Source organism: Monodon monoceros, unplaced genomic scaffold, assembly GCF_005190385.1.
Source record: "Monodon monoceros isolate NGI ecotype Baffin Bay Population unplaced genomic scaffold, NGI_Narwhal_1 Super_Scaffold_19, whole genome shotgun sequence".
Lineage (NCBI taxonomy): Eukaryota > Metazoa > Chordata > Mammalia > Artiodactyla > Monodontidae > Monodon > Monodon monoceros.
This window is the reverse complement of record NW_021703775.1, coordinates 69,754,413-69,769,904: the sequence shown is the minus strand read 5'-3', so window position 1 is coordinate 69,769,904 and position 15,492 is coordinate 69,754,413. Positions and strand designations below refer to the sequence as shown.

The following is a 15,492-nucleotide window of genomic DNA, read 5'->3' as shown; positions in this document are numbered from 1 at the left end:
AGACACACACCCGAAATGTTTAGTCCATCACTTAGGACACAGCAAATGCTTGGTAAATGCTTGGTAAATGCTAACTGTAATTTCTAGTATCTATGTGTTAGACACTGAACTGGTGTTTCATAAATCTCTTAAGTCTCATCTGTAATACAGGTATTACTATCTTCATTATGCAGGTGAGGCTAAGGCTCCTAGGGGTGAGCTCATAGAGTCACGATCCAAAGCAGCCCTCCCACTACACTTCCCATTACACTCATTTTATCACTCTTTGATTTTATCACTCTAAGTGATTCTGCCTTTGACAACAGCATTAAGACATTTCTCTTAAGCACATCTTTCATAATTTGTTGTTCTCGTTTAAAATAAAATTTTAAAAGTGATTATGAAGATAATTTACTCAATTTAAAAATGGGCAAAGGGGACTTCCCTGGTGGTGCAGTGGTTAAGAATCCACCTGCCAATGCAGGGGACATGGGTTCGAGCCCTGGTCCGGGAAGATCCCACATGCCGTGGAGCAAATAAGCCCATGCGCCACAACTACTGAGCCTGTGCTCTAGAGCCCGCGAGCCACAACTACTAAAGCCTGCATGCCTAGAGCCCATTCTCTGCAACAAGAGAAGCCACCACAATGAGAAGCCTGCACACTGCAACAGGTAGCCCCCACTTGCCGCAACTAGAGAAAGCCCGTGCACAGCAACGAAGACCCAATGCAGCCAAAAATAAATAGATAAATAAATCAATAATGGGCAAAGGATCTGAACACACATTTCTCCAAAGAAGACATACACATGGCCAACGAGCACATGAAAAGATGCTCAACATCATTAGTCATGGAGGAGGTGCAATTCAAAACCATGAGATGTCACTTCATACCTACAAGGAAGGCTTTAATAAAACGCCAAATAATAACAAGGGTCAGTGAAAATGTGGAGAAACAGAAACCCTTGTACACTGCTGGTGAGAATATAAAATGGTACAGCCACTTTGCAAAACAGTCTGGCAGTTCCTCCGAAAGTCAAACCATTTGACCCAGCAATTTCACTCCTAGGTATATACCCAAGAAAGATGATGATGTCTGTCCATGCAAAAACTTGTACGCAAATGTACACAGCAGCATTATTCATAATAGCCAAAAAGTAAAAACCCAAATGTCCATCAATTAACATATGGATAAATAAAATGTGGTATATCTAAACAATGGAATATTATTTGGCCATAAAAAGCAATGCAATACTGATATGTGCTACAGCATTATGTACCTTGAAAAGATTATGCTAAGTGAAATAAGCCAATCACAAAACCCCCACACACTTTATGGTTCCATTTATATATGTCCAGAGTAGGCAAATATATGAAGCCAGAACACAGATTAGCTGTGGCTGCAGGGCAGGCAGGGTACACAGGAAGATCCAAGGGTGATAACCAATGGGTTCTGGGTTTCCTTTTGAGGTGATGAAAATGTCCTATAATTGATTGTGGTAACGGTTGCATAACTCTGTGAATATACCACTGAATTGGTATAGTTGGGGGAACTGTATGGAATGTAAATTATATCTCAATAGAGCTGTTACCAAAAAAGTCATTATGTTCAGCTTTATCCTTCTAGATGTTATTCTTAGAGATTCTTCTCCTTGTCTGTTAAATTCAGTCCTTGCCTCCTCATCTTTTCTGATTTTTCTTCTTGCCTTTTCATTGGTTCAAGTGGTGGCTGTACTGCAGGAACTTCCTTATTATGAAAATGGTGGCAATATTAGCACCCTAGTGTAGAGGTTAAGAGCAAGGACTCTGGAGTCGGACCACTTGGGTTTGAACCCAGCTCTACCACTGACAATCTGTGTAACCTTGAACAAGTTATTTAACTTCTCTGGGTTTTCATTTCCATGCCTGTAAAAAGAAAATAGTAATGAGGTAATACATTTGAGGGCCTCAGAAAGGTGCCTAGACTAATAAGTACTCAATAAAGAGCACTGGGACTTCCCTGGTGGTTCAGTGGTAAAGAATCCGCCTTACAATGCAGGGGATGAGGGTTCGACCCCCGGTCAGGGAACTAAGATCTCACATGCCACGGGGCACCTAAGCCCATGTGCCACAACTACTGAGCTCGTGCACCTCAACTAGAGAGCCTGTGTACCACAAACTACAGAGCCATTGTGCTCTGGAGCCCACGCGTCCTGGAGCCTGCACACCACAACTAGAGAGAAAAAAACCCTGCACCCCACAACTAGAGAGAAGCCTGCACACCACAACGAAAGGTCCCGCATGCCTCAACGAATATTCCGCATACCGCAGCTAAGACCTGACACAGCCAAAAATAAATAAATAAATCTTAAAAAAATAAAGAGCACTTTTCCTCTTTTCTTTTTACTGGTATGAGCAACAGTTATATAGCTAGAACTTCATTATTTTATAAAAATGGTAGCAATATTAGCACAACAATCTCTTTATTTTCCCAGAACCTTTGTTTCGTCTTCATGGGTTCCTTTCACTACCCAACCCTTGACTGCTGATGCCCTCAAAGGTCTGATTTTTTCCCCCGAGTCATCTCATTTACTTTCAGTGGCTCAAAAACTATCAATAGGCATTCATGTCACCAGCTGATGTATATCTGATGCCGTATATCTTAATTATATCTCACTACCTGCTGGACAATTCTATCTGGATGTCCCACAGGTACTGTGCAGTCAAAACTAAACTCATCTACCCCCAACTCCGAATTTTTAATGTAGCTGGTGGCACCATGATTCCGCCCTGTCACCAAGATACAAACCTGGGAGTCAAACTGACCTTCCACCTGACCACGCATCCCATCAATCCCCAACTCCTGCCAAGGTTCCCTCAGAAACAAGTCTTAACTCAGTTTCATGACTTTTTCTCCACCTTGGCTTCATATCAGAATCACCTGAGGAGTTCTTAAAAATCCCCACACCCAGGCCCCACCACAGGCCATTTAAATCGGGACTCAGGCATCAATAGCTTGTTAAAGGTCCCCAGGTGATTCCATTGAGCAGCCAAGCTAGGAATCTCTGGTTTAGCCCTCCGTCTGCTCTCAAGCGTCAGCATTCAGTGTCACTGGCTTTCCACTTCCACTCCAGCAATAATGAACTTCTTATAAACGCACCTCTCCTCCTCCGCCTGGCTGCTGCTTGTCTCCATCACACTCCCCACCATCCCACCCTCCAATCTGGCTTTTACTCCTACTTATGACTCTGGCATTTGCCTCCTCCAGGAAGTCCTCTCTCATTCACCAATCTACGGTTGAGTTAGGTATTCCTCCTCTGTACTCTCTTGGTGCCCAGTAATATCTAGTATCAGTGTGCTCAGCAGGCTGTTTTATACTTATCTGCGTACGTGCCTGATCCCCTCACAGAGTTAGGCACTACCTGAGGCCAGGACCACCTGGCACTCATTTTCATATTCTCAGCACCTAGTACTCTGCATTTGCTTATGCAAATACTCAACATATGTTAGTTGAATGACTTTCCAGAGATGAGGAAAGATTTTGGAAAGAGATTGTTGATGTCAGACATTGATGGATGGGTTGGATTTTGATCCATGTTTTTTTTCACTCAAGGTGAAACCACCAACTTGATTATTTAACTGTAAAACTCTGCTTAACTCTGGTACCCCCCAAGCAACCACTTCAGTTTCTTTCACTGCATACAGACTCTTATTTTGTAGTATAAATATCTTAGTCTACACTTGCAGTGAGTATTGTAAACTCCTTCCAATCTTTTTGGAGAAAGTCGGAATAAAAATTATAAATAACATAGTAGTCTATTATTATCCTAGATTATATTTTCTTTTACTTTCAAATCAAAATTTCTTTTGCTTTTGAGATACATATGCTTATCTTGGATCAAACTATCTCAATCTTTACCACTTAAAATTTTCTTTTCTCCCCCTACTATAAAACAATTTGCTGGTCTGGACCCAGAGACTATGTTACAGAAAAAGAGACATTCCAAAGAAATTCAACCAAGACTACATATAAACAATTAGTTTTAAAGGATGCTTCAAAAGAAATACACAATACAAGTAATGTAGTTTGTGTCCTTTTAATAAACACACTTGCATAGTTATATTACAATTTTGTAAAAATAAAAACCGATGACCTCATGCCAAGCGTTTCCAGCATTTGCACAATCTCAAGACCTTTAATACTATAATTTTCAAGACGCACAAAATAAAAATTTAAGGCAAAAAAACAGCACTTTGCAACAATTTAATAATTTATTACATTACAGTAGCATCACAGCAGCATCCAATAATGCCACTTCAGGCAAAAGTCTCTCAGTATTTCCATTATAGATTCTATTTACAAGAATTTATAACCTGGTAAAATTCATCCTAAGAAAACTTGGCAAATAAAGCTTTGGACTGAAATTGGCATTTCTTTCTCTACTTTTCCTGCCCCCAGTTCCTTTATTTTAAGCTATCAGTATTCATATTATATTTTAAAACACTAAAATAGCAGATACATTGTTTTAATAGTTGTATTATTTTAAAATGATTCCTTAGGATAAAGTTTTAGAGGAAACTATACAACAGGTAGGGTGGATTTAGATTTTCAAGTGTTCTAAAAAAATCAGCTTTGGTCTTAGAACTGATTTTTTCATTGCTGAAAAACCTATCAGGTTTAATCATATACCTTAAAAATGATTAGCACATATTGCAATTTTAAAATAAATTTTCATTCTTTACCTCCTACAGGGTTCAGATTTGTTCATTCTAAAATTTTATGTTCCTGATAAACTCCTTCCAATGTTGCTTTCTATGTTGCTTTCTAAGTAAATGGAAAGCTGCCTCTTATACTGAATGAGAACAAATACGTGGCTGGATACGAGGTGTTGCAAAGGACTGCATGCTCTTTTAAGAAGGACAAGTTATTATTATATGTCATACCATTTCCTTTACTTTTAGTTTCTTCTCAAATATATGACAAAATACCTAAACAAAGAGGGGTATTTCTGTAAATACAGTAAATTTATTTCCCAGACACTTAGCTTAAATATGCCATTATGTGATTTAGTCCATAGGTACCTGATGAATATATTACTTGCAAACTGATTTACAGACACTAAGCTCTACCTGAATGTCATTCTTAATAAACTATATTTATCAGTGTAAAAGTGAAGCAATTTGAGCTACAAAAATACTTTTGAAATAATTTATCAGTGTATTAAATAAACCCAAATTCAAAATGATAAGGAGAAAATGTTACACCAAATCATGTGACTAATTAAGTGGTCTAATTTCTAACCTCAGGGTTTAAAATGGATTTAAAGTAACTGCCCTTAATTTGAACCCAACTAACGGTTGCAAAAGCAAAAAGTTCAGAAAATAAAAGGCAAGACCAAGTAAACTGTACAATTTAGAAGATCAGCTGAATTCACAAGGACTCAGTCTTTACACTCTACCCTTTAGTGACTGCAGGCAAATGTGTTATGCCACCTGTAAAATGGTATTATTGCTTTCCTATATGTCATATTTTATAAAAGTATCATGATAGGGCTTCCCTGGTGGCGCAGTGGTTGAGAGTCTGCCTGCCGATGCAGGGGACACATGTTCATGCCCTGGACCGGGAAGATCCCACATGCCGCGGAGCGGCTGGGCCCGTGAGCCATGGCCACTGAGCCTGCGCATCGGAGCCTGTGCTCCGCAAGGGGACAGGCCGCGACAGTGAGAGGCCCGCGTACCGCAAAAAAAAATCAAAAAACAAAAAACAAAGTATCATGATGATGCCAAATGCTAAAAGTTGAGGTGGTCTAATAGCTAGAAATCCCTGCCTCAGGGAGCACACATACATATCACCATACATCCCAATGATGTGAAGTATTTTGGAACACAGACATTTGAACTTTGTGACGTTCTAACTAAACTGTTCATTCTTTCTCAAGTGTTGTAAAGTTATGATTTAGGCAATGTATGACTAAAATCATTCATTTATAATGAATAGGCTCATTTACACAAATATTGCACAAAATATGCCTCTAACTTAAAACTCAGATATATAAAAACATATTTCACTCTTCTTAAAGAACTGTGTGAGGAAATAAGACTCTGTGATTGTATGTACACTTTTCCTGATAATACTTGGACATTCATAAACAGTAGATTGCACTGCAGTTTGTAAACATTTTAAATTGCATAAACTTCTCATTGATTTTCAAATATAGTTTAATACTGTCCACTAAGACTCCCTTTTGTTTCAGCTAAGTACTCGCACATTTATTAGTTTATAATAATGTTTATTATCTTTAAAGTTTTCCATTCAAGGAAAAGAAGTAAAATCCTATGCCAAAGTAGCCAATGTGGTTGAATAATAGATAGTAGCCAGAGAATTCTGAATGGTAAAATCAACCCTCTAGCCACAAAGCAGCTTCATGGACATAGAGGAATGCCAGCTCTCACACGTTTCCTTCACTGAATTCATTCTCAACTAGACAGAGACTGTCTGCCTGCTTCATGGGCATTTAAATTCTTCAAGGATTCCTTATGTTCTTTACTAAATACATTAAGAAGAGTGTCAACCAGTGTCCCTTTGTGACCTGGGACAAGGAGTCACCTAATTAAAATAGATAACATGAATTTTGACTTCAAAATGTACAGATATAAATGCTCTAAGGAAGGGAAGGTTTCATATCTCATGGTCAATGAAGGGAGCCTTTCATTCCTCAAAAAGAATCCATTTTTAGCTCATTAGTTAAGAAGTAACAACTGACCGCTGCAGCACATGAAGCTTCCTCATGGGCCCAGACCACAGAGATCCCAAGGGGACTCCCATGTACAGGACTCATTCTTGGGCAGCCGTAACAGATAAAACATACCCTGCTCTGCACATATTGCTGGGGCAGGCCACTCTCCTCTTCTGTGAGGTAATAAAAGCTCCCTCAAAGTGTTATTGCTCCCACCCCAAAATACACAGAAAATAGAGAAAAGGATATTTCCACTTCTTGGCCTTTAAACAAATTTAAATATTGGTACTCATAGTGGCATATTAGAAAGTAATAAACAGTGCACATTAAGGGACAAATCACATATTGAACCAATTAAGAGCTCACTGTGATTAGATCAAATATAATAGCAAAACATAAGCAGTTCTGAATTCTGTAATGAATATACATGTTGCAATAACATTAGAAAAGCATGGCAGCCCATTCCAAACCAGCGAGAAAAGTCTGTGCAAATAGTGGGTCTTTGTGTGTTTGAACTCCCACCATGTAAGGGCAAACTCAACATGCATGCTAATGACCTACAATTACCAAATTAAAAAAGAAGAAAAATGCTAAAGGATGCCAGAGTGAACAGCAGGGAAAGCCACACAAAGACCCACTATCCTTTAACTTGTTACAAGTAAATTTTAACTGTAAATTAGAAACACGAAGAAATAATCACAAGTGGCTCTAACATTCGAACGAAGTTAACGAATTGTGTAGGAGATATTTGATCAGGGCTGCCTGCCCTGCCTCCACGCTAGAGTCAAACTTGGATAGTGGGTCTCTGGGGTGCTTTCACACTGGAAGACAACATTGGGTCCTATAAAAAGAAAAATGAGGAATAAAATGAACATAAAGCAAATCAACTGGGTGAGAAAAAATTCTACCGATTACACGCAACATCAACAAATTTGAACTATTAAAATTCTCAACCTTTAGAAAATATCCTAACTACATAATAAAATGCAAGTAATATTTATAAGGGCTACAGAAACACAAATGATAGTCTAAAACTTAACCAGTTTTCACTGACTCATACACTCCTGGCTGTTCTTCCTTTAGAACAGCTTCTATCTGTTCTTTGTATTCCTTATTATATACGACTTAATTGGAAAAAAGTTCCGCCACTGAAAAACAAGATAAACAACAACAAAACCTTTGGAAAACTATCACTTTACATTGTAGACACTATAAAAGCCAAATGTACTGACAAACCAGAATGCCTCCAGGGATCACTTAGTCAAAGATCTTCCAGACCCAGTAGGTTTGAAAAGTACCTTCCTCTCTCAGGTCCAGGAAAGACACCTCAGGTATTTCTAATTAATCAGATAAACTGGCAAGCACTGAAAACTGCCAAACCATCAGCAGAGTTTAAAAATGGTCATTCATTTAGGTAATCCAAGTTGTTATAATTTTCTTTACTACCTCTCCTGAAACCCTGAGATACTTTTAGGAATATTCAAACCATAAAAAACTGGACTCCACCTCCAAATTGGGAAATTCAGTTGCTTTATCTAAAGAAAAGTCTTCTCCCCAAATCAGAACGATCTTATAAGCTCTAAAGTGAAAATAATGCACTAATATTTTAAAATTATATAGTACGAAGTAAATTCACAATACTTGTGCTGAATCATAAACACACCTCAGCTTTTTACCATTTATATGTTCTTAGAAGCTAAGTTAAAACGAAAGGCTAAAGCTTTTAGATAATTTCACAAGAATGATAAAAATATAAATCATGATATATTTTATTTAAGAAGACAAAAAAATCAAAAGGGTGGGGAAAAGTGACATCTATTTTATAAAAGTAAAAAATATTTCCAAGTAGTTTATTCTCTAATTATTAATGCTATGTTTATTCTCAAATATAAGAAAGGCTAGGTAACTACCAAGAGATAATTTTATGTAATACCAAATCTCATACACTGAGATCTGGACCCTTGTTGTAGAAATAGTGAAACAGATCTTAATTCATATATGTCTTGCAGTATGAGTTATCTACCTAAAAAAATCACCTAATGAGTTTTGCAAGCACTTTATTTATAAAATAAATTTTATAATTTTCTTTAAAATTTTCTCCTAAGCTAGATGATGTGTAAAAAGGTGGGAAATAAATGAGAAGGTTGCAAAATTAATAGCACCTGTACACTAAAAGGGTCCTTTTGAATAGGTGAATAGGGTAATTGCCAGCTACTCTTCGTTAAGCTGAAAAAGGCTGGTGTAAAGGGAAGTTGCAGTATAGACTGTTATCATACCAAAGAACCCATGAGAGAATTAGAACTTTTTTCAGATAAAATCTAATAGTAGGGTCTGAAGCTAGGAAGAAAGTATTTGAAAAAAAGCAGTATAACTTCTTAACTTGTGAAAGTTTCCTGTTATATTTTCTTACTTTAAGCGTTAATATAACACTTGCTAAGAGTGCTAAGTTTAAGATCTGATTCAGAGCAGTAATGAATGCCATGTTGCACATTAAAGCTTATGCGCTAGTTAAGAAGTAAATAATTTGGTATTACTCACACTGCTGACTTGGATCCGTGTCTGTCGTCATCTTAACATAATTTGAAGGAAAGAGACCAGTCACCCCACTGATTTCTCCTTGCCACCAGTCAGGATCATCTTTGTTCAAAACATTAATAAGTTGCCCCTTGGAGAAATTTAGCTCATCCTCATTATTTGCTATATAGTCATACATGGCGATCACCTGACACACTACCAGAAAAAGAACAACGAAGTAACAAATTAAACAAAATAATTATTCCTACAAGGATCATATGTTAAAAATTCAGCTAAAATTTCCCTTTAGCTGTTTTCTCCCACCCTCCTTCCCCCATTCCCTGTTTTACAAAAACAAGAATTTCCCAAATGCAGTTAGAAATCCAAGCAGCTGGTTTGCTTTAAAGTATGATGGTATAGCAATTAAAATATTTCAAGGAGTGAGGTCGTTCAAGTGTCACCGAACAGCTGGCTGTTTCTACACAGAACTTTTTAGAAAGGAAGTTCTCATTGCAGTATTACTTCTAGGCAGAGGTAAGGAAAGAACAAATTTTAAAATATTTTTCAAAGAATCAGCTAATCTAAGAAGTGCTAAGTTGTAACAAAACTTCTCTAAGATGAAATACAAGTTAACCCATTTCCATACCAGGATGAAAGGCAGGTGTAGTTCTTTCACTGCTTGGACCCAAAAGTTTAACATGGCTGGCAGGGAACCATCCCTTCTGTCGCTTTTTTCCTCTGGCCTATAAAATTAGCAAAAAGAATGTAAAAGATGAGACTAAAGACAATTACTAAGACATAAACTAAAAATGAGAAAAACCCTGGCTGTGTAGTAAAGAATTTAAACTTGCCCAAAGAGAGGTCTGCTCTTTGCCTTTGGCTCCTGGAAGGTAATGAGGTAATCTCTAAACCTCTGGAAGGTCTTGACTGTTAAGAGTGTCTCACTTTACGTGGGGGCCTTAACCATGACAGATAGCCTAAACGATGTGATTTATGGTGGGCCCTCTGGGTCATAGTATGAACTCAACCTCTGGAGGGACTGGAGACTGAGTTCAGCCATGTGGGCAGTCAACTGTGTCTACGTGATGGAGCCCCAGTAAACACTCTGGAAACCAAGGCTCAAGTGAGCTGCTTTGCTTGGCAATACTCCATGGCTATTGTTGCCAGGAGGATTTAATGATGTCCACGACTCCATGGGCAGAGGACAACTGCAAGCTCTGTGTTTGGAATCCGCCTGAACTCTGCCCCATACATCTCTTCCCTTGGCTGATTTTAATCTAAATCCTTTTGCTGTAATAATCCATAACCATGAGTATAATAGCCTTCTGTGAGCCCTTATGGAGAATTACTGAACTCGGGAGTGGTCTTGGGGACCTCCAAACTTATGACTGGTGTTAGAAGTGAGGGTGTCTTGTGAACACCTGAATTCTGCATCGGCCTTCCACGTCAGTATTAAACAACTGGAAGATTCAATATGCATCTCAACACTATTTGTAGAAGTCTATCTGGAGATCTTTCAGGCTCAAATTTCTCTACATATTTCACACAAATAATATTTATAAACTAAAAAAAACTTTCTAATATTCTCCTAATAAGTTCAAGTCAACACTTAATGACATAGCTCACGGTAAATACCTCTTGGGGCTTTGCTAATAATTAATCAGGAGATCATAAACAAAATTTGTGGAAAGCCACATCTCCCACTTAGTTGGGTCAATCTTCAAAGCAAATCAGAAGGTGAAATTTCAGGGGGTTAGTCAAGAAGATACTGAATTTTCAACCTCCACTTTTCTTTAGAAACTGTAAGACCCTGATTTGCAAGAATGACGCTAAGTTAATCCTCCATATTACAATCATATATCAATTTCACGTAAAAATCCAGCTCTTACACCTGTCCTCATCTTTTAATCCTAAAATGCTTTTTAGTTTTAACTAGTAAGGAAATTTTAGGAGTAAGAAAAGAACTCCTCTTTCTGTATCAAAACATGCAATTACTATCTCTGTTAACATTTTATGAAAAAACCAGGCTCATTCACTCCTGCAGCTCCTTTCCTTGCACTGCTGTTTCAAAAACGTAAGACTGTGGGGGCAGGGGGGACTGTCCAGTGAATAGTATTTTCTTAGCGCTCAGTCTGGAAGTTATGCCGCAAGCCTGGGGTTATCCCAGGCAAAGATGATGCTAAGCTTTCCTTTAAGAAGGTGCCCTGTGGTTTATTAAAACAGCTATTATTGGAAAACAATTATGTCTTTAGGGAAATTACTCTTCATATTGTTACTTGTAACATCAACTGTGCTAAAAATAAACAGGCAAAAGAGAGAAATATAAGATACTAAAATGGTAATAATGACTACCTCCAAGTGGTATGATTATAGGTGATCTAAAATTTTTATTAACCTTATTTTTCTTATGAGCATGCATTACTTTTATAATAAAATTAATAAACGTTATTTAAAGGTTATTACCTGTAACTCCCCTTGCCACCAGCCACTTGTATTTTTCTTTAGAATTAATATTAACTGTCCTGGTGCAAGGCTAAGCTGTTCAGAACCAGAAGCCACATATGCTGAAGTTACTTGAGCAATCTCTGAAAAGAAGAAAAATAAGAAACTGAATTCAAGACTACTAAACACTTTAGTAGCTTTTCAGCTTCATTATTATACATACCAGGTTTCTTGTTTGATGTTCCAGATTTGCTAGCACTCCCAAAATCCTGTAAGGAAAAGATATACTGTTTTATCATTTTCCAACAATCCAGATGTAAAAGTACAAAGGCTATTAGGAACTAGAGATTTGTAATTCCCAGGGTCCTTGTTTCTTTCAAGTAAGAGCAAAATAATGATTAACCTTACATTGATCAAATAAACTAAGAATCCAACACTTATGGGGAGATCTGGTTCTGACAGAATACACTAAATACAAGTAGCTGATGTTGGCATCCACTGACTCAACAGGAATAGCTCATATTCTGAATCTTTCCTGAATATTAAACGTAAACACAAATACATTTCATTTATCCATGTGGTTAGAATCAATGTCTACCACATAAAACAAATGTGCTCTGGGTATGTTAAGGCATATGTGAGTTTAGCTCCTGCTGCATACAAGGTAATGATATTTAAAATTTTTTGCCATGTTCCTCCTGAACTTGACCTAAGAACAAAAAACGCATGATACCCCAGCAACTATGACCTGTTTGACTTTATAGGATGAGCAAGACGAGGGAAGCAGTTAAATTTCCTTTTCTCTTAGTGAACACAGCTGTAGTAAAAGCACCCAAGCAGAGTTGATGGTAGTCAACAGCTAACATTTTTTGAGTACTTACTATGTAACAGGTAGTGTTGCAAGAATTTTACATATATTCACTTAGTTAATTTTTGCAATAACACTATTAAGTAATTAGGATTATCCCCATATTACAGAGAAGGAAAGTGAAACACAGAAAGGTGAAGTAACTTATCCAAGGTCACCTAGCCTCTAAGTGGCAGAGCCAGAAGCCAACCTAAGCAGTCTCAGTGGTTCTCAATGTGTGGTTTGTGGATCCCTGGGGGCAGTCCTTCCAGTCCCTTTCAGGGGTCTGGAAGATAAAAACTACTTTCATAACAGTACTAGGACATTATTATTTGCCTCTTTTGCTGTACTGACATTTACACTGGTGGGTAAAATTGCTGATGTCTTAGCACAAATCACAGCAGCGGTGCCAAATAATACTAGTAGTCGTAATACTCTTCACAGCCACATGCTCACAGGAAAACAAGGCCAGTTTCACTTAAGCATGTCCTTGATCAAGCAGTAAAAATTTTACTAAATCCTAATCCTCAGATACACATCTTTTCAAGTCTGGGTGACGAAATGAAGTGTGCCCAAAGCACTTCTGCTGCATACTGAAGTACAAGGGTTGTCTCACGGAAAAGCCTTAGGTGATTAAATTGTGTCCTAAACTAGATTTTTCATGGAACAGCGTTTTTATGTGAAAAAATGACTAATGACAAATTATTCAGACTTGAGATTTAGCAGACATTTGCTCAAAGATGGATGAAGTAAACCTTTCCCTTCAAGTTGAAGAGCTGACAGGATTTCTGCCAACAATAAAACTCAAGCTTTCAAGGGAAAACTGGTATCTACCACCATGAGCTTGACCGCTTCAAAGTACTTCAGGACTTTCCTATGTTAACAAATGTGATTTACTTTTTAGTGAAGTATGGTTCATTTACAATGTTGTGTTCATTTCTGTTGTACAGCGAAGTGATTCAGTTATACAGCGAAGTGATTCAGTTATACATATATATTCTTTTCTTAAACATTTTTTCCATTATGGTTTATCATAGGATTTTTAAAAAATTAATTAATTTTATTTATTTATTTGGCTGCGTTGGGTCTTCCTTGCTGTGCGCAGGCTTTCTCTAGTGGCGGCAAGCGGGGCTACTCTTTGTCTAGGCGCGTGGGCTTCAGTAGTTGTGGCTCTCAGGCTCTAGAGCACAGGCTTAGTAGTTGTGGTGCACGGGCTTAGTTGCTCCGTGGCATGTGGGATCTTCCCGGACCAGGGCTCAAACCCGTGTCCCCTGCATTGGCAGGTGGATTCTTAACCACTGTGCCACCAGGGAAGTCCCTATCATAGGATATTGAATACAGTTCCCTGTACTATACAGTCGGACCTTGTTATGTATCCACTCTATATACAGTGGCTTACATCTGCTAACCCCAACCTCCTAACTCCATCCCTCCTGCAACCCCCTCCCCTTTGGCAACCACAAGTCTGTTCTCTATGTCCGTGAGTCTGTTTCTGTTTCATAGATAGGTTCATTTGTGTTATATTTTAGATTCCACATATAAATGATACCATATGGTATTTATCTTTCTCTTTCTGACTTACTTCACTTAGTATGATAATCTCTAGTTGCATCCATGTTGCTGCAAATGGCATTATTCCATTCTTTTTTATGACTGAGTAGAATTCCATTCCATACATACATACATACATATATATATGTATATATGCCACATATTTTTTATCCATTCATCTGCTGATGGACATTTAGGTTGCTGCCATGTCTTACCCATTGTGAACAGTGCTGCTATGAACACAAGGGTACATGTATCTTTTCTCTTGTAATTTTTATTGGAGTATGGTTGATTTACAATGTTGTGTTAGTTTCTGCTGTACAGCAAAGTGAATCAGTTATACATATACATACATCCTTTTTTTTTTTTTTACATTCTTTTCCATATAGGTCATTACAGAGTATTGAGTAGAGTCCCCTGTTCCCAGTAGGTCCTTATTAGTTGTCTATTTTATATATAGTAGTGTGTATATGTCAATCCCAATCTCCCAATTTATCCCTCCCCCTGCATGTATCTTTTTGAATTATAGTTTTGTCTGGATATATGCCCAGGAGTGGGATTGCAGGATCATATGGTAATTCGATCTTTAGTTTTCTGAGGAACCTCCCCATACTGTTCTCCATAGTGGCTGAATCAATTTACATTCCCACCAACAGTGTAGGAGGGTTCCATTTTCTCCACACCCTCTTCAGAATTTGTTACCTGTAGACTTTTTAATGATGGCCATTCTGACCAGTGTAAAGTGGTATTTCATTGCAGTTTTGATTTGCAATTCTTTAATAATTAGCAATGCTGAGCATGTTTTCATGTGAGTATTGGCCATCTGTATTTCTTCTTTGGAGAAATGTCTATTTAAGTCTTCTCCCCATTTTTTGATTGAGTTGTTTGTTTTTTGTTGTTGTTGAGTTGTATGAGCTGTTTGTATATATTGGAAATTAAGCCCTTTTCTGTTCAATTGTTTGCAAATATTTTCTGCCATTCTGTAGGTTGTCTTTTCATTTTGTTTATGGTTTCCCTTGCTGTGCAGAAGTCTGTAAGGTGGATTAGGTCCCATTTGTTTATTTTTGTTTTTATCTTTATTGCTTTGGGAGACTGACCTAAGAAAACATTGGTATGATTAATGTCAGAGAATGTTTTGCCTGTGATCTCTTCAAGGAGTTTTATGGTGTCATGTCTTATGTTTCAGTCTTTAAGCCACAAATGTGATTTTCTTAATATTATATGATGAAATGTAGCAATATGGGGAATATTTGCATAATTCAGTGATTCAGTATTTCCCAAATGACCAATGAATGGTTTTATCATATTCAAAACAGACTGGTGAATTTAATGTTACAGTAAGAAATGTTCACTGATATGGCTTCAGATTCCATGTTGCAACAACCAACCTACAACCAACCTACAACAATTTAGCACTTCTCAAGTTTTGATGTAGTAATATCAAAG

The 15,492-nt window shown here is 37.6% G+C and overlaps 1 protein-coding gene across 6 annotated transcripts in view; it reads right to left on the bottom strand.

Annotated features, from left to right (window-relative positions):
* ITSN2 (intersectin 2) overlaps positions 1 to 15,492 on the bottom strand; it is a 160,217-nt gene that overhangs the window by 32,075 nt on the left and 112,650 nt on the right. For 5 of the 6 annotated variants that reach the window (XR_003794872.1, XM_029231744.1, XM_029231742.1 and 2 more), the window contains 4 exons: positions 11,872 to 11,917; positions 11,670 to 11,791; positions 9,853 to 9,949; positions 9,231 to 9,422 (listed from right to left, as the gene is read on the bottom strand). Coding sequence is in view for 5 of the 6 variants with exons in the window: in XM_029231744.1 (XP_029087577.1) it covers positions 9,231 to 9,422; positions 9,853 to 9,949; positions 11,670 to 11,791; positions 11,872 to 11,917 (457 nt within the window). In the remaining variant the exon portion in view is untranslated. Of the gene's footprint in view, positions 1 to 4,036; positions 7,534 to 9,230; positions 9,423 to 9,852; positions 9,950 to 11,669; positions 11,792 to 11,871; positions 11,918 to 15,492 lie in introns of those variants that run through there. The other variant, XM_029231746.1, reaches the window with a different exon arrangement.